The 24,196-nt window shown below is 45.3% G+C and overlaps 1 protein-coding gene across 1 annotated transcript in view; it reads right to left on the bottom strand.

Annotated features, from left to right (window-relative positions):
- The window catches only part of adpgk (ADP-dependent glucokinase), a 26,089-nt gene extending 3,446 nt beyond the window's left edge, over positions 1 to 22,643 (bottom strand). The window contains exons 1-8 of the mRNA XM_079583260.1: positions 22,447 to 22,643; positions 20,208 to 20,495; positions 11,248 to 11,328; positions 11,019 to 11,175; positions 10,864 to 10,926; positions 10,477 to 10,597; positions 6,079 to 6,275; positions 5,917 to 6,009 (exon numbers count right to left, since the gene is read on the bottom strand). Of these exons, the coding sequence (XP_079439386.1) occupies positions 5,917 to 6,009; positions 6,079 to 6,275; positions 10,477 to 10,597; positions 10,864 to 10,926; positions 11,019 to 11,175; positions 11,248 to 11,328; positions 20,208 to 20,476 (981 nt within the window). The 5' untranslated portion in view covers positions 20,477 to 20,495; positions 22,447 to 22,643. The remainder of the gene's footprint in view (positions 1 to 5,916; positions 6,010 to 6,078; positions 6,276 to 10,476; positions 10,598 to 10,863; positions 10,927 to 11,018; positions 11,176 to 11,247; positions 11,329 to 20,207; positions 20,496 to 22,446) is intronic.
- Between the last annotated feature and the right edge of the window lie 1,553 nt (positions 22,644 to 24,196).

The raw sequence follows: 24,196 nt of genomic DNA, 5'->3' as shown, positions 1-24,196 counted from the left end.
GGAGGAGAGGGAGGAGCTAAAACATGTACAACAGCAACATCAGGAGGAGAGGGAGGAGCTAAAACATGTACAACAGCATCATCAGGAGGAGAGGGAGGAGCTAAAACATGTACAACAGCATCATCAGGAGGAGAGGGAGGAGCTAAAACATGTACAACAGCATCATCAGGAGAGAGGGAGGAGCTAAAACATGTACAACAGCATCATCAGGAGGAGAGGGAGGAGCTAAAACATGTACAACAGCAACATCAGGAGAGGGAGGAGCTAAAACATGTACAACAGCAACATCAGGAGGAGAGGGAGGAGCTAAAACATGTACAACAGCAACATCAGGAGAGGGAGGAGCTAAAACATGTACAACAGCATCATCAGGAGGAGAGGGAGGAGCTAAAACATGTACAACAGCATCATCAGGAGGAGAGGGAGGAGCTAAAACATGTACAACAGCAACATCAGGAGGAGAGGGAGGAGCTAAAACATGTACAACAGCAACATCAGGAGAGGGAGGAGCTAAAACATGTACAACAGCATCATCAGGAGGAGAGGGAGGAGCTAAAACATGTACAACAGCATCATCAGGAGAGGGAGGAGCTAAAACATGTACAACAGCAACATCAGGAGAGAGGGAGGAGCTAAAACATGTACAACAGCATCATCAGGAGAGAGGGAGGAGCTAAAACATGTACAACAGCATCATCAGGAGAGAGGGAGGAGCTAAAACATGTACAACAGCATCATCAGGAGGAGAGGGAGGAGCTAAAACATGTACAACAGCAACATCAGGAGGAGAGGGAGGAGCTAAAACATGTACAACAGCATCATCAGGAGGAGGAGAGGGAGGAGCTAAAACATGTACAACAGCATCATCAGGAGAGAGGGAGGAGCTAAAACATGTACAACAGCATCATCAGGAGAGAGGGAGGAGCTAAAACATGTACAACAGCATCATCAGGAGGAGAGGGAGGAGCTAAAACATGTACAACAGCAACATCAGGAGAGAGGGAGGAGCTAAAACATGTACAACAGCAACATCAGGAGAGAGGGAGGAGCTAAAACATGTACAACAGCATCATCAGGAGGAGAGGGAGGAGCTAAAACATGTACAACAGCATCATCAGGAGGAGAGGGAGGAGCTAAAACATGTACAACAGCAACATGAGGAGAGGGAGGAGCTAAAACATGTACAACAGCAACATCAGGAGGAGAGGGAGGAGCTAAAACATGTACAACAGCAACATCAGGAGGAGAGGGAGGAGCTAAAACATGTACAACAGCAACATCAGGAGGAGAGGGAGGAGCTAAAACATGTACAACAGCAACATCAGGAGAGGGAGGAGCTAAAACATGTACAACAGCATCATCAGGAGGAGAGGGAGGAGCTAAAACATGTACAACAGCATCATCAGGAGGAGAGGGAGGAGCTAAAACATGTACAACAGCAACATCAGGAGAGGGAGGAGCTAAAACATGTACAACAGCATCATCAGGAGGAGAGGGAGGAGCTAAAACATGTACAACAGCATCATCAGGAGGAGAGGGAGGAGCTAAAACATGTACAAGAGCAACATCAGGAGGAGAGGGAGGAGCTAAAACATGTACAACAGCATCATCAGGAGGAGAGGGAGGAGCTAAAACATGTACAAGAGCAACATCAGGAGGAGAGGGCAGGAGCTAAAACATGTACAAACAGCATCAGGAGAGGAGAGGGAGGAGCTAAAACATGTACAACAGCATCATCAGGAGGAGAGGGAGGAGCTAAAACATGTACAACAGCATCATCAGGAGAGGGAGGAGCTAAAACATGTACAACAGCAACGTCAGGAGAGGAGAGGGAGGAGCTAAAACATGTACAACAGCAACGTCAGGAGAGAGGGAGGAGCTAAAACATGTACAACAGCATCATCAGGAGGAGAGGGAGGAGCTAAAACATGTACAAGAGCAACATCAGGAGGAGAGGGAGGAGCTAAAACATGTACAACAGCATCATCAGGAGGAGAGGGAGGAGCTAAAACATGTACAAGAGCAACATCAGGAGGAGAGGGAGGAGCTAAAACATGTACAACAGCATCATCAGGAGAGGGAGGAGCTAAAACATGTACAACAGCAACATCAGGAGGAGAGGGAGGAGCTAAAACATGTACAACAGCATCATCAGGAGAGGAGAGGGAGGAGCTAAAACATGTACAACAGCATCATCAGGAGAGGGAGGAGCTAAAACATGTACAACAGCATCATCAGGAGGAGAGGGAGGAGCTAAAACATGTACAAGAGCAACATCAGGAGGAGAGGGAGGAGCTAAAACATGTACAACAGCATCATCAGGAGGAGAGGGAGGAGCTAAAACATGTACAACAGCATCATCAGGAGGAGAGGGAGGAGCTAAAACATGTACAACAGCAACATCAGGAGGAGAGGGAGGAGCTAAAACATGTACAAGAGCATCATCAGGAGGAGAGGGAGGAGCTAAAACATGTACAAGAGCAACGTCAGGAGGAGAGGGAGGAGCTAAAACATGTACAAGAGCAACGTCAGGAGGAGAGGGAGGAGCTAAAACATGTACAAGAGCAACGTCAGGAGGAGAGGGAGGAGCTAAAACATGTACAACAGCATCATCAGGAGGAGAGGGAGGAGCTAAAACATGAACAAGAGCAACATCAGGAGGAGAGGGAGGAGCTAAAACATGTACAACAGCATCATCAGGAGGAGAGGGAGGAGCTAAAACATGTACAACAGCATCATCAGGAGGAGAGGGAGGAGCTAAAACATGTACAACAGCAACATCAGGAGGAGAGGGAGGAGCTAAAACATGTACAACAGCATCATCAGGAGAGGAGGGAGGAGCTAAAACATGTACAACAGCATCATCAGGAGGAGAGGGAGGAGCTAAAACATGTACAACAGCATCATCAGGAGGAGAGGGAGGAGCTAAAACATGTACAACAGCATCATCAGGAGGAGAGGGAGGAGCTAAAACATGTACAAGAGCAACGTCAGGAGGAGAGGGAGGAGCTAAAACATGTACAACAGCAACATCAGGAGAGGAGAGGGAGGAGCTAAAACATGTACAACAGCATCATCAGGAGGAGAGGGAGGAGCTAAAACATGTACAACAGCAACATCAGGAGGAGAGGGAGGAGCTAAAAACATGTACAACAGCATCATCAGGAGGAGAGGGAGGAGCTAAAACATGTACAACAGCAACATCAGGAGGAGAGGGAGGAGCTAAAACATGTACAACAGCATCATCAGGAGGAGAGGGAGGAGCTAAAACATGTACAACAGCATCATCAGGAGGAGAGGGAGGAGCTAAAACATGTACAACAGCATCATCAGGAGAGGGAGGAGCTAAAACATGTACAACAACATCATCAGGAGAGAGGGAGGAGCTAAAACATGTACAACAGCAACATCAGGAGAGGAGAGGGAGGAGCTAAAACATGTACAACAGCATCATCAGGAGAGGAGAGGGAGGAGCTAAAACATGTACAACAGCAACATCAGGAGGAGAGGGAGGAGCTAAAACATGTACAACAGCAACATCAGGAGAGGAGAGGGAGGAGCTAAAACATGTACAACAGCATCATCAGGAGAGGAGAGGGAGGAGCTAAAACATGTACAACAGCAACGTCAGGAGGAGAGGGAGGAGCTAAAACATGTACAACAGCATCATCAGGAGGAGAGGGAGGAGCTAAAACATGTACAACAGCAACATCAGGAGGAGAGGGAGGAGCTAAAACATGTACAACAGCATCATCAGGAGGAGAGGGAGGAGCTAAAACATGTACAACAGCATCATCAGGAGGAGGAGAGGGAGGAGCTAAAACATGTACAACAGCATCATCAGGAGAGGAGAGGGAGGAGCTAAAATATGTACAACAGCAACGTCAGGAGGAGAGGGAGGAGCTAAAACATGTACAACAGCATCATCAGGAGAGGGAGGAGCTAAAACATGTACAACAGCAACGTCAGGAGGAGAGGGAGGAGCTAAAACATGTACAAGAGCAACGTCAGGAGGAGAGGGAGGAGCTAAAACATGTACAACAGCATCATCAGGAGGAGAGGGAGGAGCTAAAACATGTACAACAGCATCATCAGGAGGAGAGGGAGGAGCTAAAACATGTACAACAGCATCATCAGGAGGAGAGGGAGGAGCTAAAACATGTACAACAGCATCAGGAGGAGAGGGAGGAGCTAAAACATGTACAACAGCAACATCAGGAGGAGAGGGAGGAGCTAAAACATGTACAACAGCATCATCAGGAGGAGAGGGAGGAGCTAAAACATGTACAACAGCATCATCAGGAGGAGAGGGAGGAGCTAAAACATGTACAACATCATCATCAGGAGAGGGAGGAGCTAAAACATGTACAACAGCATCATCAGGAGGAGAGGGAGGAGCTAAAACATGTACAACAGCATCAGGAGGAGAGGGAGGAGCTAAAACATGTACAACAGCATCAGGAGGAGGAGAGGGAGGAGCTAAAACATGTACAACAGCAACGTCAGGAGGAGAGGGAGGAGCTAAAACATGTACAACAGCATCATCAGGAGGAGAGGGAGGAGCTAAAACATGTACAACAGCATCATCAGGAGGAGAGGGAGGAGCTAAAACATGTACAACAGCATCATCAGGAGGAGAGGGAGGAGCTAAAACATGTACAACAGCATCAGGAGGAGAGGGAGGAGCTAAAACATGTACAACAGCATCATCAGGAGGAGAGGGAGGAGCTAAAACATGTACAACAGCATCATCAGGAGAGAGGGAGGAGCTAAAACATGTACAACAGCATCATCAGGAGGAGAGGGAGGAGCTAAAACATGTACAACAGCATCATCAGGAGAGGAGAGGGAGGAGCTAAAACATGTACAACAGCATCATCAGGAGGAGAGGGAGGAGCTAAAACATGTACAACAGCAACATCAGGAGGAGAGGGAGGAGCTAAAACATGTACAACAGCATCATCAGGAGAGGGAGGAGCTAAAACATGTACAATAGACGATGGTCAGTATTACAGATGTGTTAGTAGTTAGGTCATATGTAGATACAGTTATAGCTCCTCCTTGTGGACGATGGCCAGTATTACAGATGTGTTAGTAGTTAGGTCATATGTAGATACAGTTATAGCTCCTCCTTGTGGACGATGGTCAGTATTACAGATGTGTTAGTAGTTAGGTCATATGTAGATACAGTTATAGCCCCTCCTTGTGGACGATGGCCAGTATTACAGATGTGTTAGTAGTTAGGTCATATGTAGATACAGTTATAGCTCCTCCTTGTGGACGATGGCCAGTATTACAGATGTGTTAGTAGTTAGGTCATATGTAGATACAGTTATAGCCCCTCCTTGTGGACGATGGTCAGTATTACAGATGTGTTAGTAGTTAGGTCATATGTAGATACAGTTATAGCTCCTCCTTGTGGACGATGGCCAGTATTACAGATGTGTTAGTAGTTAGGTCATATGTAGATACAGTTATAGCCCCTCCTTGTGGACGATGGCCAGTATTACAGATGTGTTAGTAGTTAGGTCATATGTAGATACAGTTATAGCTCCTCCTTGTGGACGATGGTCAGTATTACAGATGTGTTAGTAGTTAGGTCATATGTAGATACAGTTATAGCTCCTCCTTGTGGACGATGGTCAGTATTACAGATGTGTTAGTGAGTAGTTAGGTCATATGTAGATACAGTTATAGCCCCTCCTTGTGGACGATGGCCAGTATTACAGATGTGTTAGTAGTTAGGTCATATGTAGATACAGTTATAGCCCCTCCTTGTGGACGATGGCCAGTATTACAGATGTGTTAGTAGTTAGGTCATATGTAGATACAGTTCTAGCCCCTCCTTGTGGACGATGGTCAGTATTACAGATGTGTTAGTAGTTAGGTCATATGTAGATACAGTTATAGCCCCACCTTGTGGACGATGCGCTGCATGAACTCGGGGTCGGTCATGGAGGCGAGCTCCAGATGAACTGGGACTGAGAGCTGGGACAACAGCGCCACCATCTGGACACAGCAGTCACTGCATTAGTCACACACAGAGAAGGTTCAGACCTGGAGAGTCCAGACTCAGACCTGGTCCAGGCGCTGGTCCCGGGCCTCGGGTTGAAGACCCTCCATCATGTGGAACCCGGACAGAACCAGGAGCTTCGGATCGAAGTTCTCCAGACTCTGCACCAAACTCTCGGAGAGTTTCATCTGAGCGTTCGCCTCGTCATGAGAGAAGATGAACCTGTTGGCCTGAGGAGCCACGACGGAGCCCCACTGCTCACCTGTACACAGATATATACGTACTTATACTACAATACTACTATAACGACTACAGGAGCCACGCCCGAGCCCCACTGCTCACCTGTACACAGATATACAAGTACTTTTACTACACAAACTACTATAACGACTACAGGAGCCACGCCCGAGCCCCACTGCTCACCTGTACACAGATATACACGATATACAAGTACTTATACTACCAATACTACTATAACGACTACAGGAGCCACGCCCGAGCCCCACTGCTCACCTGTACACAGATATACAAGTACTTTTACTACACAAACTACTATAACGACTACAGGAGCCACGCCCGAGCCCCACTGCTCACCTGTACACAGATATACAAGTACTTTTACTACACAAACTACTATAACGACTACAGGAGCCTCGCCCGAGCCCCACTGCTCACCTGTACACAGATATATAAGTACTTTTACTACACAAACTACTATAACGACTACAGGAGCCACGCCCGAGCCCCACTGCTCACCTGTACACAGATATATAAGTACTTTTACTACCAATACTACTATAACGACTACAGGAGCCACGCCCGAGCCCCACTGCTCACCTGTACACAGATATACACGTACTTTTACTACACAAACTACTATAACGACTACAGGAGCCACGCCCGAGCCCCACTGCTCACCTGTACACAGATATACAAGATATACAAGTACTTATACTACCAATACTACTATAACGACTACAGGAGCCACGCCCGAGCCCCACTGCTCACCTGTACACAGATATACAAGTACTTTTACTACCAATACTACTATAACGACTACAGGAGCCACGCCCGAGCCCCACTGCTCACCTGTACACAGATATATAAGTACTTTTACTACACAAACTACTATAACGACTACAGGAGCCACGCCCGAGCCCCACTGCTCACCTGTACACAGATATATAAGTACTTTTACTACCAATACTACTATAACGACTACAGGAGCCACGCCCGAGCCCCACTGCTCACCTGTACACAGATATACACGTACTTTTACTACACAAACTACTATAACGACTACAGGAGCCACGCCCGAGCCCCACTGCTCACCTGTACACAGATATACAAGATATACAAGTACTTATACTACCAATACTACTATAACGACTACAGGAGCCACGCCCGAGCCCCACTGCTCACCTGTACACAGATATACAAGTACTTTTACTACCAATACTACTATAACGACTACAGGAGCCACGCCCGAGCCCCACTGCTCACCTGTACACAGATATATAAGTACTTTTACTACACAAACTACTATAACGACTACAGGAGCCACGCCCGAGCCCCACTGCTCACCTGTACACAGATATACAAGTACTTTTACTACACAAACTACTATAACGACTACAGGAGCCACGCCCGAGCCCCACTGCTCACCTGTACACAGATATATAAGTACTTTTACTACCAATACTACTATAACGACTACAGGAGCCACGCCCGAGCCCCACTGCTCACCTGTACACAGATATACAAGTACTTTTACTACCAATACTACTATAACGACTACAGGAGCCACGCCCGAGCCCCACTGCTCACCTGTACACAGATATACATGTACTTTTACTACCAATACTACTATAACGACTACAGGAGCCACGCCCGAGCCCCACTGCTCACCTGTACACAGATATACACGTACTTTTACTACACAAACTACTATAACGACTACAGGAGCCACGCCCGAGCCCCACTGCTCACCTGTACACAGATATACATGTACTTTTACTACCAATACTACTATAACGACTACAGGAGCCACGACCGAGCCCCACTGCTCACCTGTACACAGATATACATGTACTTTTACTACACAAACTACTATAACGACTACAGGAGCCACGCCCGAGCCCCACTGCTCACCTGTACACAGATATACATGTACTTTTACTACCAATACTACTATAACGACTACAGGAGCCACGCCCGAGCCCCACTGCTCACCTGTACACAGATATACACGTACTTTTACTACACAAACTACTATAACGACTACAGGAGCCTCGCCCGAGCCCCACTGCTCACCTGTACACAGATATATAAGTACTTTTACTACACAAACTACTATAACGACTACAGGAGCCACGCCCGAGCCCCACTGCTCACCTGTACACAGATATATAAGTACTTTTACTACACAAACTACTATAACGACTACAGGAGCCACGCCCGAGCCCCACTGCTCACCTGTACACAGATATACACGTACTTTTACTACACAAACTACTATAACGACTACAGGAGCCACGCCCGAGACCCACTGCTCACCTGTACACAGATATACACGTACTTTTACTACACAAACTACTATAACGACTACAGGAGCCACGCCCGAGACCCACTGCTCACCTGTACACAGATATACACGTACTTTTACTACACAAACTACTATAACGACTACAGGAGCCACGCCCGAACCCCACTGCTCACCTGTACACAGATATACACGTACTTTTACTACACAAACTACTATAACGACTACAGGAGCCACGCCCGAGCCCCACTGCTCACCTGTACACAGATATACACGTACTTTTACTACCAATACTACTATAACGACTACAGGAGCCACGACCGAGCCCCACTGCTCACCTGTACACAGATATACACGTACTTTTACTACACAAACTACTATAACGACTACAGGAGCCACGACCGAGCCCCACTGCTCACCTGTACACAGATATACACGTACTTTTACTACACATACTACTATAACGACTACAGGAGTCACGCCCGAGCCCCACTGCTCACCTGTACACAGATATACAAGTACTTTTACTACCAATACTACTATAACGACTACAGGAGCCACGCCCGAGCCCCACTGCTCACCTGTACACAGATATATAAGTACTTTTACTACCAATACTACTATAACGACTACAGGAGCCACGACCGAGCCCCACTGCTCACCTGTACACAGATATACAAGTACTTTTACTACATAAACTACTATAACGACTACAGGAGCCACGCCCGAGCCCCACTGCTCACCTGTACACAGATATACAAGTACTTTTACTACACAAACTACTATAACGACTACAGGAGCCACGCCCGAGCCCCACTGCTCACCTGTACACAGATATACACGTACTTTTACTACACAAACTACTATAACGACTACAGGAGCCACGCCCGAGCCCCACTGCTCACCTGTACACAGATATACACGTACTTTTACTACACAAACTACTATAACGACTACAGGAGCCACGCCCGAGCCGAGGATCTGCAGCAATAGTAGTATCTGTCTGATACTCCAGGATGAGGAACAGTATTTGCAGTAACAGTAGTATTTGCAGTAGTATCTGCAGTAACAGTAGTATTTGCAGTAGTATCTGCAGTAACAGTAGTATCTGCAGTAACAGTAGTATCTGCAGTAGCAGTAGTATTTGCAGTAACAGTAGTATTTGCAGTAGCAGTAGTATCTGCAGTAACAGTAGTATCTGCAGTAGCAGTAGTATTTGCAGTAACAGTAGTATTTGCAGTAGCAGTAGTATTTGCAGTAGTAGTACCTGTCTGATACTCCAGGATGAGGAACAGTATTTGCAGTAGCAGTAGTATTTGCAGTAGCAGTAGTATTTGCAGTAACAGTAGTATTTGCAGTAGCAGTAGTATTTGCAGTAACAGTAGTATTTGCAGTAGCAGTAGTATTTGCAGTAGCAGTAGTATTTGCAGTAGTAGTACCTGTCTGATACTCCAGGATGAGGAACAGTATTTGCAGTAGCAGTAGTATTTGCAGTAGCAGTAGTATTTGCAGTAGCAGTAGTATTTGCAGTAACAGTAGTATTTGCAGTAGCAGTAGTATTTGCAGTAGCAGTAGTATCTGCAGTAGCAGTAGTATTTGCAGTAGCAGTAGTATCTGCAGTAGCAGTAGTATTTGCAGTAGTAGTACCTGTCTGATACTCCAGGATGTGGAACAGTATTTGCAGTAGTATTTGCAGTAGCAGTAGTATTTGCAGTAGTAGTAGTATTTGCAGTAGTAGTAGTATCTGCAGTAAGAGTAGTATTTGCAGTAGTAGTAGTATTTGCAGTAGTAGTAGTATCTGCAGTAAGAGTAGTATTTGCAGTAGCAGTAGTATTTGCAGTAGTAGTAGTATTTGCAGTAGTAGTAGTATCTGCAGTAAGAGTAGTATTTGCAGTAGTAGTAGTATCTGCAGTAGTAGTACCTGTCTGATACTCCAGGATCAGGTGGATCTCGTCAGTTTCTTGAAGAGCTTCTGGAGGAACCACGATTTTTTCATCCAAAAGTTCATGAAGTTTAGGACCAACCGGACCAGCCAGAAGAACCTGAGGAGAACCAGAGGAGAACCAGAGGAGAACCAGAGGAGAGCCAGAGGAGAACCAGAGGAGAACCAGAGGAGAACCAGAGGAGAACCAGAGGAGAGACAGAGAACCAGAGGAGAACCAGAGGAGAACCAGAGGAGAACCAGAGGAGAACCAGAGGAGAGCCAGAGGAGAGCCAGAGGAGAACCAGAGGAGAACCAGAGGAGAACCAGACCAGGTCAGATCAGACTGAAGTTCATGAGGAGGAAACATGGAGTTCAGGTTCTCACCTCGGTGTCAGAGTCTGAGGCCAGTTTCTGTCCGATCAGAGCCGCGTTTCCCCCGACGTACAGCTGCGGCAGAGACAGCGTTACCACGGAAACGGCCTCGCGTCACCACGGAGACGGGACGCGGCGGCGGCGGCGGCGGCGGCGGCGGAACCTACCTTGGCTGTGGGGATGCGCAGGGCGGCGGTGGAGATGACGTGGAACAGCTCCGCGTCGGAGAAGAACCGTTCGGCGGCCGCTCCTCGAGACATGAAGAACTCGAAGGTCTCCCTGAGGTCCAGCAGAGAGTCCAGGACCTCGTGGTCAGACCCGGACCTGGACCCGGACCCGGACTCTGACCCGGACCCGGACTCTGACCCGGACTCTGACCCGGACCCGGACTCTGACCCGGACTCTGACCCGGGCTGCAGACCCAGAGCCTCCAGCAGAGCCACTCCAGGAACCACCACGTCCACACACGAGTTCACCCTGGAACCACAGTCATTATTAACTAAGTGAGCAACTAACTAACCCACCAACCAACCTACCAACTAACCAACCAACCAACCATCCAACCAACCAACCCACTAAGCAACCAACAAACTAACCCACTAAACAACCAACAAACTAACCCACTAAACAACCAACCAACCAACCCACTAAGCAACCAACAAACTAACCCACTAAACAACCAACAAACTAACCCACTAAACAACCAACCAACCAACCCACTAAGCAACCAACAAACTAACCCACTAAACAACCAACAAACTAACCCACTAAACAACCAACCAACCAACCCACTAAGCAACCAACAAACTAACCCACTAAACAACCAACAAACTAACCCACTAAACAACCAACCAACCAACCCACTAAGCAACCAACAAACTAACCCACTAAGCAACCAACAAACTAACCCACTAAACAACCAACAAACTAACCCACTAAACAACCAACAAACTAACCCACTAAACAACCAACAAACTAACCCACTAAACAACCAACAAACTAACCCACTAAACAACCAACCAACCAACCCACTAAACAACCAACAAACTAACCCACTAAACAACCAACAAACTAACCCACTAAACAACCAACAAACTAACCCACTAAACAACCAACAAACTAACCCACTAAACAACCAACAAACTAACCCACTAAACAACCAACCAACCAACCCACTAAGCAACCAACCAACCAACCCACTAAGCAACCAACAAACTAACCCACTAAACAACCAACAAACTAACCCACTAAACAACCAACCAACCAACCCACTAAGCAACCAACAAACTAACCCACTAAACAACCAACAAACTAACCCACTAAACAACCAACCAACCAACCCACTAAGCAACCAACCAACCAACCCACTAAACAACCAACCAACCAACCCACTAAGCAACCAACAAACTAACCCACTAAACAACCAACAAACTAACCCACTAAACAACCAACAAACTAACCCACTAAACAACCAACAAACTAACCCACTAAACAACCAACAAACTAACCCACTAAACAACCAACAAACTAACCCACTAAACAACCAACAAACTAACCCACTAAACAACCAACCAACCAACCCACTAAGCAACCAACAAACTAACCCACTAAACAACCAACAAACTAACCCACTAAACAACCAACAAACTAACCCACTAAGCAACCAACAAACTAACCCACTAAACAACCAACAAACTAACCCACTAAACAACCAACAAACTAACCCACTAAACAACCAACCAACCAACCCACTAAGCAACCAACAAACTAACCCACTAAACAACCAACAAACTAACCCACTAAACAACCAACAAACTAACCCACTAAACAACCAACAAACTAACCCACTAAACAACCAACAAACTAACCCACTAAACAACCAACAAACTAACCCACTAAACAACCAACAAACTAACCCACTAAACAACCAACCAACCAACCAACCAACCAACCAACCCACTAAGCAACCAACAAACTAACCCACTAAACAACCAACAAACTAACCCACTAAGCAACCAACAAACCAACCAACCAACCAACCCACTAAGCAACCAACAAACTAACCCACTAAACAACCAACAAACTAACCCACTAAGCAACCAACCAACCAACCCACTAAACAACCAACAAACTAACCCACTAAGCAACCAACAAACTAACCCACTAAGCAACCAACAAACTAACCCACTAAGCAACCAACCAACCCACTAAACAACCAACAAACTAACCCACTAAACAACCAACAAACTAACCCACTAAGCAACCAACAAACTAACCCACTAAGCAACCAACAAACTAACCCACTAAGCAACCAACCAACCAACCCACTAAACAACCAACAAACTAACCCACTAAACAACCAACAAACTAACCCACTAAGCAACCAACAAACTAACCCACTAAGCAACCAACAAACTAACCCACTAAGCAACCAACCAACCAACCCACTAAACAACCAACAAACCAACCCACTAAGCAACCAACAAACTAACCCACTAAACAACCAACAAACCAACCCACTAAGCAACCAACCAACCAACCAACCAACCAACCAACCCACTAAGCAACCAACAAACTAACCCACTAAACAACCAACAAACTAACCCACTAAGCAACCAACAAACTAACCCACTAAACAACCAACAAACTAACCCACTAAACAACCAACCAACCAACCCACTAAGCAACCAACAAACTAACCCACTAAACAACCAACAAACTAACCCACTAAACAACCAACAAACTAACCCACTAAGCAACCAACAAACTAACCCACTAAACAACCAACAAACTAACCCACTAAACAACCAACAAACTAACCCACTAAACAACCAACCAACCAACCCACTAAACAACCAACCAACCAACCCACTAAGCAACCAACAAACTAACCCACTAAACAACCAACAAACTAACCCACTAAACAACCAACCAACCAACCCACTAAGCAACCAACAAACTAACCCACTAAACAACCAACAAACTAACCCACTAAACAACCAACCAACCAACCCACTAAACAACCAACAAACTAACCCACTAAGCAACCAACAAACTAACCCACTAAACAACCAACAAACTAACCCACTAAACAACCAACAAACTAACCCACTAAACAACCAACAAACTAACCCACTAAACAACCAACCAACTAACCCACTAAACAACCAACCAACCAACCCACTAAACAACCAACAAACTAACCCACTAAACAACCAACCAACCAACCCACTAAGCAACCAACCAACCAACCCACTAAACAACCAACAAACTAACCCACTAAACAACCAACAAACTAACCCACTAAACAACCAACAAACTAACCCACTAAACAACCAACAAACTAACCCACTAAACAACCAACCAACCAACCCACTAAGCAACCAACCAACCAACCCACTAAACAACCAACCAACCAACCCACTAAACAACCAACAAACTAACCCACTAAGCAACCAACCAACCAACCCACTAAACAACCAACAAACTAACCCACTAAACAACCAACAAACTAACCCACTAAACAACCAACAAACTAACCCACTAAGCAACCAACAAACTAACCCACTAAGCAACCAACAAACTAACCCACTAAACAACCAACCAACCAACCCACTAAGCAACCAACAAACTAACCCACTAAACAACCAACAAACTAACCCACTAAGCAACCAACCAACCAACCCACTAAACAACCAACCAACCAACCCACTAAGCAACCAACCCACTAAGCAACCAACAAACTAACCCACTAAACAACCAACAAACTAACCCACTAAACAACCAACAAACTAACCCACTAAACAACCAACAAACTAACCCACTAAACAACCAACCAACTAACCCACTAAACAACCAACCAACCAACCCACTAAGCAACCAACCCACTAAACAACCAACAAACTAACCCACTAAACAACCAACAAACTAACCCACTAAACAACCAACCAACCAACCCACTAAGCAACCAACAAACTAACCCACTAAACAACCAACAAACTAACCCACTAAACAACCAACAAACTAACCCACTAAACAACCAACAAACTAACCCACTAAACAACCAACCAACCAACCCACTAAGCAACCAACAAACTAACCCACTAAGCAACCAACAAACTAACCCACTAAACAACCAACAAACTAACCCACTAAACAACCAACAAACTAACCCACTAAACAACCAACAAACTAACCCACTAAACAACCAACAAACTAACCCACTAAACAACCAACAAACTAACCCACTAAACAACCAACCAACCAACCCACTAAGCAACCAACAAACTAACCCACTAAACAACCAACAAACTAACCCACTAAACAACCAACCAACCAACCAACCCACTAAGCAACCAACCCACTAAGCAACCAACAAACTAACCCACTAACCAACCAACCAACCAACCAACCAACCAACCCACTAAGCAACCAACAAACTAACCCACTAAACAACCAACAAACTAACCCACTAAACAACCAACCAACCAACCCACTAAGCAACCAACAAACTAACCCACTAAACAACCAACAAACTAACCCACTAAAAAACGAACAAACTAACCCACTAAACAACCAACAAACTAACCCACTAAACAACCAACAAACTAACCCACTAAACAACCAACAAACTAACCCACTAAGCAACCAACAAACTAACCCACTAAACAACCAACCAACCAACCCACTAAACAACCAACAAACTAACCCACTAAACAACCAACAAACTAACCCACTAAACAACCAACAAACTAACCCACTAAGCAACCAACAAACTAACCCACTAAACAACCAACAAACTAACCCACTAAACAACCAACAAACTAACCCACTAAAAAACGAACAAACTAACCCACTAAACAACCAACAAACTAACCCACTAAAAAACGAACAAACTAACCCACTAAACAACCAACAAACTAACCCACTAAACAACCAACAAACTAACCCACTAAGCAACCAACCCACCAACCCACTAAGCAACCAACAAACTAACCCACTAAGCAACCAACAAACTAACCCACTAAACAACCAACAAACTAACCCACTAAGCAACCAACAAACTAACCCACTAAACAACCAACAAACTAACCCACTAAACAACCAACTAACTAACTACCCAGTTCTTTAGTAACAACTTCATCATAGTGAATGTGTTTCTCAACCATGAACGTTTAATTCTATCTTTATTCAATGATTTTCGTACAAGTCGTTTTTCTCAATGGGACTTTGTTTGTCTCTGTGCTGCCCCTAAAGGACAGAGCTGCAACTGCACTGAAGGAAATGCAACAAGCTCTGCTATGGCAATAAATGAACAAATCACCCTGAGGTCCAAATCACACTGAGGTCCAAATCAAACTGAGGTCCAAATCACACTGGTCCAAATCACACTGGTCCAAATCACACTGAGGTCCAAATCACACTGGTCCAAATCAAACTGAGGTCCAAATCACACTGAGGTCCAAATCACACTGAGGTCCAAATCACCCTGAGGTCCAAATCACACTGAGGTCCAAATCACCCTGACGACCAAATCACACTGAGGACCAAATCACACTGAGGTCCAAATCACACTGAGGTCCAAATCACACTGAGGTCCAAATCACTGAGGTCCAAATCACACTGAGGTCCAAATCACCCTGAGGACCAAATCACACTGAGGTCCAAATCACACTGAGGTCCAAATCACCCTGAGGTCCAAATCACACTGAGGTCCAAATCACCCTGAGGTCCAAATCACCCTGAGGACCAAATCACACTGAGGTCCAAATCACCCTGAGGTCCAAATCACACTGAGGTCCAAATCACACTGAGGACCAAATCACACTGAGGTCCAAATCACCCTGAGGTCCAAATCACACTGAGGACCAAATCACACTGGTCCAAATCACACTGAGGACCAAATCACACTGAGGACCAAATCACCCTGAGGACCAAATCACACTGAGGTCCAAATCACACTGAGGACCAAATCACACTGAGGACCAAATCACCCTGAGGTCCAAATCACACTGAGGACCAAATCACACTGAGGTCCAAATCACACTGAGGACCAAATCACCCCGAGGTCCAAATCACCCTGAGGTCCAAATCACCCTGAGGACCAAATCACACTGAGGTCCAAATCACACTGAGGTCCAAATCACACTGAGGTCCAAATCACACTGAGGTCCAAATCACCCTGAGGTCCAAATCACCCTGAGGTCCAAATCACACTGAGGTCCAAATCACACTGAGGACCAAATCACACTGGTCCAAATCACCCCGAGGTCCAAATCACACTGAGGTCCAAATCACACTGAGGTCCAAATCACACTGAGGTCCAAATCACTCTGAGGACCAAATCACCCTGAGGTCCAAATCACTCTGAGGACCAAATCACACTGAGGACCAAATCACCCTGAGGACCAAATCACACTGAGGTCCAAATCACACTGAGGACCAAATCACCCTGAGGACCAAATCACACTGAGGACCAAATCACCCTGAGGACCAAATCACCCTGAGGTCCAAATCACTCTGAGGACCAAATCACCCTGAGGTCCAAATCACTCTGAGGACCAAATCACCCTGAGGTCCAAATCACACTGAGGTCCAAATCACTCTGAGGACCAAATCACACTGAGGACCAAATCACCCTGAGGTCCAAATCACTCTGAGGACCAAATCACTCTGAGGACCAAATCACCCTGAGGTCCAAATCACCCTGAGGTCCAAATCACACTGAGGTCCAAATCACACTGAGGTCCAAATCACACTGAGGTCCAAATCACACTGAGGTCCAAATCACCCTGAGGTCCAAATCACCCTGAGGTCCAAATCACACTGAGGTCCAAATCACCCTGAGGTCCAAATCACCCTGAGGTCCAAATCACCCTGAGGTCCAAATCACCCTGAGGTCCAAATCACCCTGAGGTCCAAATCACACTGAGGTCCAAATCACCCTGAGGTCCAAATCACCCTGAGGACCAAATCACACTGAGGTTCAAATCACACTGAGGTCCAAATCACCCTGAGGTCCAAATCACCCTGAGGTCCAAATCACCCTGAGGACCAAATCACACTGAGGACCAAATCACACTGAGGTCCAAATCACCCTGAGGACCAAATCACACTGAGGTCCAAATCACCCTGAGGTCCAAATCACCCTGAGGACCAAATCACACTGAGGTTCAAATCACACTGAGGTCCAAATCACCCTGAGGACCAAATCACACTGAGGTCCAAATCACACTGAGGTCCAAATCACCCTGAGGTCCAAATCACCCTGAGGTCCAAATCACACTGAGGTCCAAATCACCCTGAGGTCCAAATCACACTGAGGTCCAAATCACACTGGACCAAATCACACTGAGGTCCAAATCACACTGAGGTCCAAATCACCCTGAGGTCCAAATCACCCTGAGGACCAAATCACCCTGAGGTCCAAATCACACTGAGGTCCAAATCACCCTGAGGTCCAAATCACACTGAGGACCAAATCACACTGAGGACCAAATCACACTGAGGTCCAAATCACCCTGAGGTCCAAATCACCCTGAGGACCAAATCACCCTGAGGTCCAAATCACACTGAGGTCCAAATCACCCTGAGGTCCAAATCACACTGAGGACCAAATCACCCTGAGGACCAAATCACCCTGAGGTCCAAATCACACTGAGGTCCAAATCACACTGGTCCAAATCACACTGAGGTCCAAATCACCCTGAGGTCCAAATCACACTGAGGTCCAAATCACACTGAGGACCAAATCACACTGAGGTCCAAATCACCCTGAGGACCAAATCACTCTGAGGTCCAAATCACACTGAGGTTCAAATCACCCTGAGGTCCAAATCACCCCGAGGTCCAAATCAAATCACCCTGAGGTCCAAATCACACTGAGGTCCAAATCACCCTGAGGTCCAAATCACCCTGAGGTCCAAATCACCCTGAGGTCCAAATCACCCTGAGGTCCAAATCACCCTGAGGTCCAAATCACACTGAGGTCCAAATCACCCTGAGGTCCAAATCACCCTGAGGACCAAATCACACTGAGGTTCAAATCACACTGAGGTCCAAATCACCCTGAGGTCCAAATCACACTGAGGTCCAAATCACCCTGAGGTCCAAATCACCCTGAGGTCCAAATCACACTGAGGTCCAAATCACCCTGAGGTCCAAATCACACTGAGGTCCAAATCACACTGGACCAAATCACACTGAGGTCCAAATCACACTGAGGTCCAAATCACCCTGAGGACCAAATCACCCTGAGGTCCAAATCACACTGAGGTCCAAATCACACTGGTCCAAATCACACTGAGGTCCAAATCACACTGAGGTCCAAATCACACTGAGGTCCAAATCACCCTGACGACCAAATCACACTGAGGACCAAATCACACTGAGGTCCAAATCACACTGAGGTCCAAATCACACTGAGGTCCAAATCACTGAGGTCCAAATCACACTGAGGTCCAAATCACACTGAGGACCAAATCACACTGAGGTCCAAATCACACTGAGGACCAAATCACACTGAGGACCAAATCACCCTGAGGTCCAAATCACACTGAGGACCAAATCACACTGAGGTCCAAATCACACTGAGGACCAAATCACCCCGAGGTCCAAATCACCCTGAGGTCCAAATCACCCTGAGGACCAAATCACACTGAGGTCCAAATCACACTGAGGTCCAAATCACACTGAGGTCCAAATCACACTGAGGTCCAAATCACCCTGAGGTCCAAATCACCCTGAGGTCCAAATCACACTGAGGTCCAAATCACACTGAGGACCAAATCACACTGGTCCAAATCACCCCGAGGTCCAAATCACACTGAGGTCCAAATCACCCTGAGGTCCAAATCACTCTGAGGACCAAATCACACTGAGGACCAAATCACACTGAGGTCCAAATCACACTGAGGTCCAAATCACCCTGAGGACCAAATCACACTGGTCCAAATCACACTGAGGTCCAAATCACCCTGAGGTCCAAATCACACTGGTCCAAATCACACTGAGGTCCAAATCACACTGAGGACCAAATCACACTGAGGTCCAAATCACCCTGAGGTCCAAATCACCCTGAGGTCCAAATCACCCTGAGGTCCAAATCACCCTGAGGTCCAAATCACACTGAGGTCCAAATCACCCTGAGGTCCAAATCACACTGAGGTCCAAATCCGGTCCAGTCCGGAGTTTGAGGCCTGGGTTTGAGGGTTTGAGGGTGAGAGGGTGAGAGGGTGAGAGGGTGAGAGGGTGTGAGGGTTTGAGGGTGAGAGGGTTTGAGGGTTTGAGGGTTTGAGGGTTTGAGGGTGAGAGGGTGAGGGTTTGAGGGTGAGAGGGTGAGGGTTTGAAGCACTGACCCCACAGCGACTCGTCCCCAGCGTCTCTGCGGGGGCCGGATCAGCGTCTCCCAGGCGTCGGACACTCTTTGCTCCAGGGACTTCTCGGGGGGCGGGGCTGAGGCGGGGTCAGGGGCGGGGTTAGGGGCGGGGTTAGGGGTGGGGCTGAGCAGAGCCTTCAGTCGCTCTAATCCCAGGCCGAGGCCCAAGTCCAGGCCGGACTCTCGGTGCAGGAGGAGGCCCAGGCCCAGGGCCAACAGCAGCACCAGCAGGGGGCCCCAGCGCGCCATGCTCCGCCCACCGCTGCACCTGAAGAAGAAGGGGAGGAGTTTAGGAACATTCAGACCGAGCAGGAGCAGAGGTACAGGTGCCTAACTTAACCTTAACCCTAACCTGTAGAAGTCGTCTCGGCTCGTTCTCTGTGAAGTCTCCAGGACAAGTTTCTACAGGTAGAACCGGTTTTCCTTGTGTAATAAATATGAGTCTCTTTCACTAACGAAGTCTCTTAAAGGGGGGGTTAAAGGGGGGGTTAAAGGGGGGGTATTCTGCAAAATGTACTTTTTCCAGCTTTCCATCATGTTATTCTGTCACTCCCTCATTAAAAACATGGCTGAAGTGTTGCCTTGGCACATTCACGTATTTCTGAGTAATCTGTAAAAACTCTGATGGCGGCCATTTTAGGGATAGGTTTGCCTGAGTCCTCCTAGGAACGCCCCCACCTCCTGGAGACGCCTCCGAGCTTTGGTCACCAGCCGAGTAACCAACCACTGCTCCTCAGCAGAACCCCCTCCCCACTGATGCCACAGACAGCGTGTGGAGGGGGCGTGTCTAAAGGCTCAGAGGTTCTTAAAGAGACAGAGGCCTATTTCAAGACATTCACTACAGCCATTTTGAGAGAGACATTTTATACAAGGCAGTTATTCTGATTTACTGCATTTACAGACCAACAGAAGGTTTGTCATCATTGTAGTGTGATATAGACTGGTGCTATGGGGCTGACAAAAGCAGAACACCCCCTCTTTAAAGCAGAACACGCCCTCTTTAAAGCAGAACACCCCCTCTTTAAAGCAGAACACCCCCTCTTTAAAGCAGAACACCCCCTCTTTAAAGCAGAACACCCCCTCTTTAAAGCAGAACACCCCCTCTTTAAAGCAGAACACGCCCTCTTTAAAGCAGAACACGCCCTCTTTAAAGCAGAACACCCCCTCTTTAAAGCAGAACACCCCCTCTTTAATGCAGAACACCCCCTCTTTAAAGCAGAACACCCCCTCTTTAAAGCAGAACACCCCCTCTTTAAAGCAGAACACGCCCTCTTTAAAGCAGAACACGCCCTCTTTAAAGCAGAACACGCCCTCTTTAAAGCAGAACACGCCCTCTTTAAAGCAGAACACCCCCTCTTTAAAGAACCTTTTTAACCTGCCGGGCGAAGCACAAAACGAGCGTGAAGCTCCTCAAACACTCATTTCTTGACTGTAAAAATCAACATTGTATGAATTGAGTCATTTTTTTCAGCAGAGGCGCAAAAATTACTGCAACTTCCATAACAGAGAAAATCAAACACAATAAAGTAGCAATAAAACTGTAATCTAACATGTCCCTAACGTGTCCATAACATGTTCCTAACATGTCCATAGCGTGTCCATAGCGTGTCCATAGCGTGTCCATAAGGTCCTAAAGCTCCAGTTTCAGCCTCAGGCTAAGTTTAGTCTGAACTTAAGTTTCAGCTTCAAACGTCAGAGGGCTCCTCCTCCTCTTCCTCTTCTTCCTCCATCGTCAGATCAATAAAGTCTGATCTTTATAAACTGTATCTTCCACATTAGCTTTTATCATGTGTGTATTTGTTTGGTTCTACAGTTGTTTTGCAGGTGTTTTCCTCAGATGTTCTTCTCCAGTACCTGTACCTGAGCTCCAGCCTGAGCTCCAGCCTGAGCTCCAGCCTGAAGAAGCTCCAGCCTGAGCTCCAGCCTGAGCTCCAGCCTGAAGAAGCTCCAGGTCACAACGGTCTGACTTTGCACAAACAGAAAGAGTTCATTTGCAGAAGCTCAGTCTGGATCTGATTCTGATTTAAAACTAAAGTTTGAAGCTTTGATTAAGATGAAAACATGAGGCACGTGCGCAGGCTCTAATGACGTCATTAGATATTAGACCGATCTAATGTTTGTGAAATGTTCTCATGTAAACCCGTGTGAAAGAGTCCAGTCTGTCCCGGAGCAGAGCAGGAACTCCTTAAAGTCTGAAAGTTGATCTTCAGCAGACTCACCTTTACCGGGACTGCAGCGGGGCTTTACCGGGGCTTCACCGGGGCTCAGGCCGGGCTCAGGCGGGACTCAGGCCGGGCTCAGAGGCGCTGCTCTCGGCCTGACGCTCTGGGACGGGCCGGGGCCGGTTCTGGTTCTGGACTCATTTAAACCTGGTTCTAATCCCGGACTCGACTCACGCTCGGATCACGGTGGCACTTCCGCTTACGCTCTGTGCGCATGCGCTCTGGCCCGGGCTGACGGGGACAGATCCGGACAGGAAACACTTTATACCACAACAGCATGGCGCTATTATATACCGGTGTGCACAATAAAACCGGAAACCAATAAAACCGGACACAATAAAACCGGAAACCAATAAAACCGGAAACCAATAAAACCGGACACAATAAAACACAATAAAACAGAAACACAATAAAACAGAATAAAACAGAAACACAATAAAACAGAAACACAATAAAACACAATAAAACACAAACACAATAAAACACAATAAAACACAATAAAACACAATAAAACACAATAAAACACAAACACAATAAAACACAAACACAATAAAACACAATAAAACACAATAAAACACAATAAAACACAAACACAATAAAACACAAACACAATAAAACAGAAACACAATAAAACACAATAAAACACAATAAAACACAATAAAACAGAAACTCAATAAAACACAAACACAATAAAACAGAAACACAATAAAACAGAATAAAACAGAAACACAATAAAACAGAAACACAATAAAACACAATAAAACACAATACAATAAAACACAATAAAACAGAAACACAATAAAACACAATAAAACACAATAAAACACAATAAAACAGAAACACAATAAAACAGAAACTCAATAAAACAGAAACTCAATAAAACAGAAACACAATAAAACAGAAACACAATAAAACACAATAAAACACAATACAATAAAACACAATAAAACACAATAAAACACAATAAAACACAATAAAACAGAAACTCAATAAAACACAATAAAACACAATAAAACACAATAAAACACAATAAAACACAATAAAACAGAAACACAATAAAACACAATAAAACACAATAAAACACAATAAAACACAATAAAACAGAAACACAATAAAACAGAAACACAATAAAACAGAATAAAACAGAAACACAATAAAACACAATAAAACAGAAACACAATAAAACACAATAAAACACAATAAAACACAATAAAACAGAAACACAATAAAACACAATAAAACACAATAAAACAGAAACACAATAAAACAGAATAAAACAGAAACACAATAAAACACAATAAAACAGAAACACAATAAAACACAATAAAACAGAAACACAATAAAACACAATAAAACACAATAAAACACAAACACAATAAAACAGAAACACAATAAAACAGAAACACAATAAAACAGAAACACAATAAAACAAAATAAAACAGAAACACAATAAAACAGAAACACAATAAAACACAATAAAACAGAAACACAATAAAACACAATAAAACACAATAAAACACAATAAAACAGAAACACAATAAAACAGAAACACAATAAAACACAATAAAACACAATAAAACAGAAACACAATAAAACAGAAACACAATAAAACAAAATAAAACAGAAACACAATAAAACAGAAACACAATAAAACACAATAAAACAGAAACACAATAAAACAGAAACACAATAAAACACAATAAAACACAATAAAACAGAAACACAATAAAACAGAAACACAATAAAA

Source organism: Gobius niger (genome assembly GCF_951799975.1).
Source record: "Gobius niger genome assembly, contig: SCAFFOLD_41, whole genome shotgun sequence".
Classification (NCBI taxonomy): Eukaryota; Metazoa; Chordata; class Actinopteri; order Gobiiformes; family Gobiidae; genus Gobius; species Gobius niger.
Note: the sequence above shows the minus strand (reverse complement) of the source record. Positions and strands in the feature narration are given on the sequence as shown.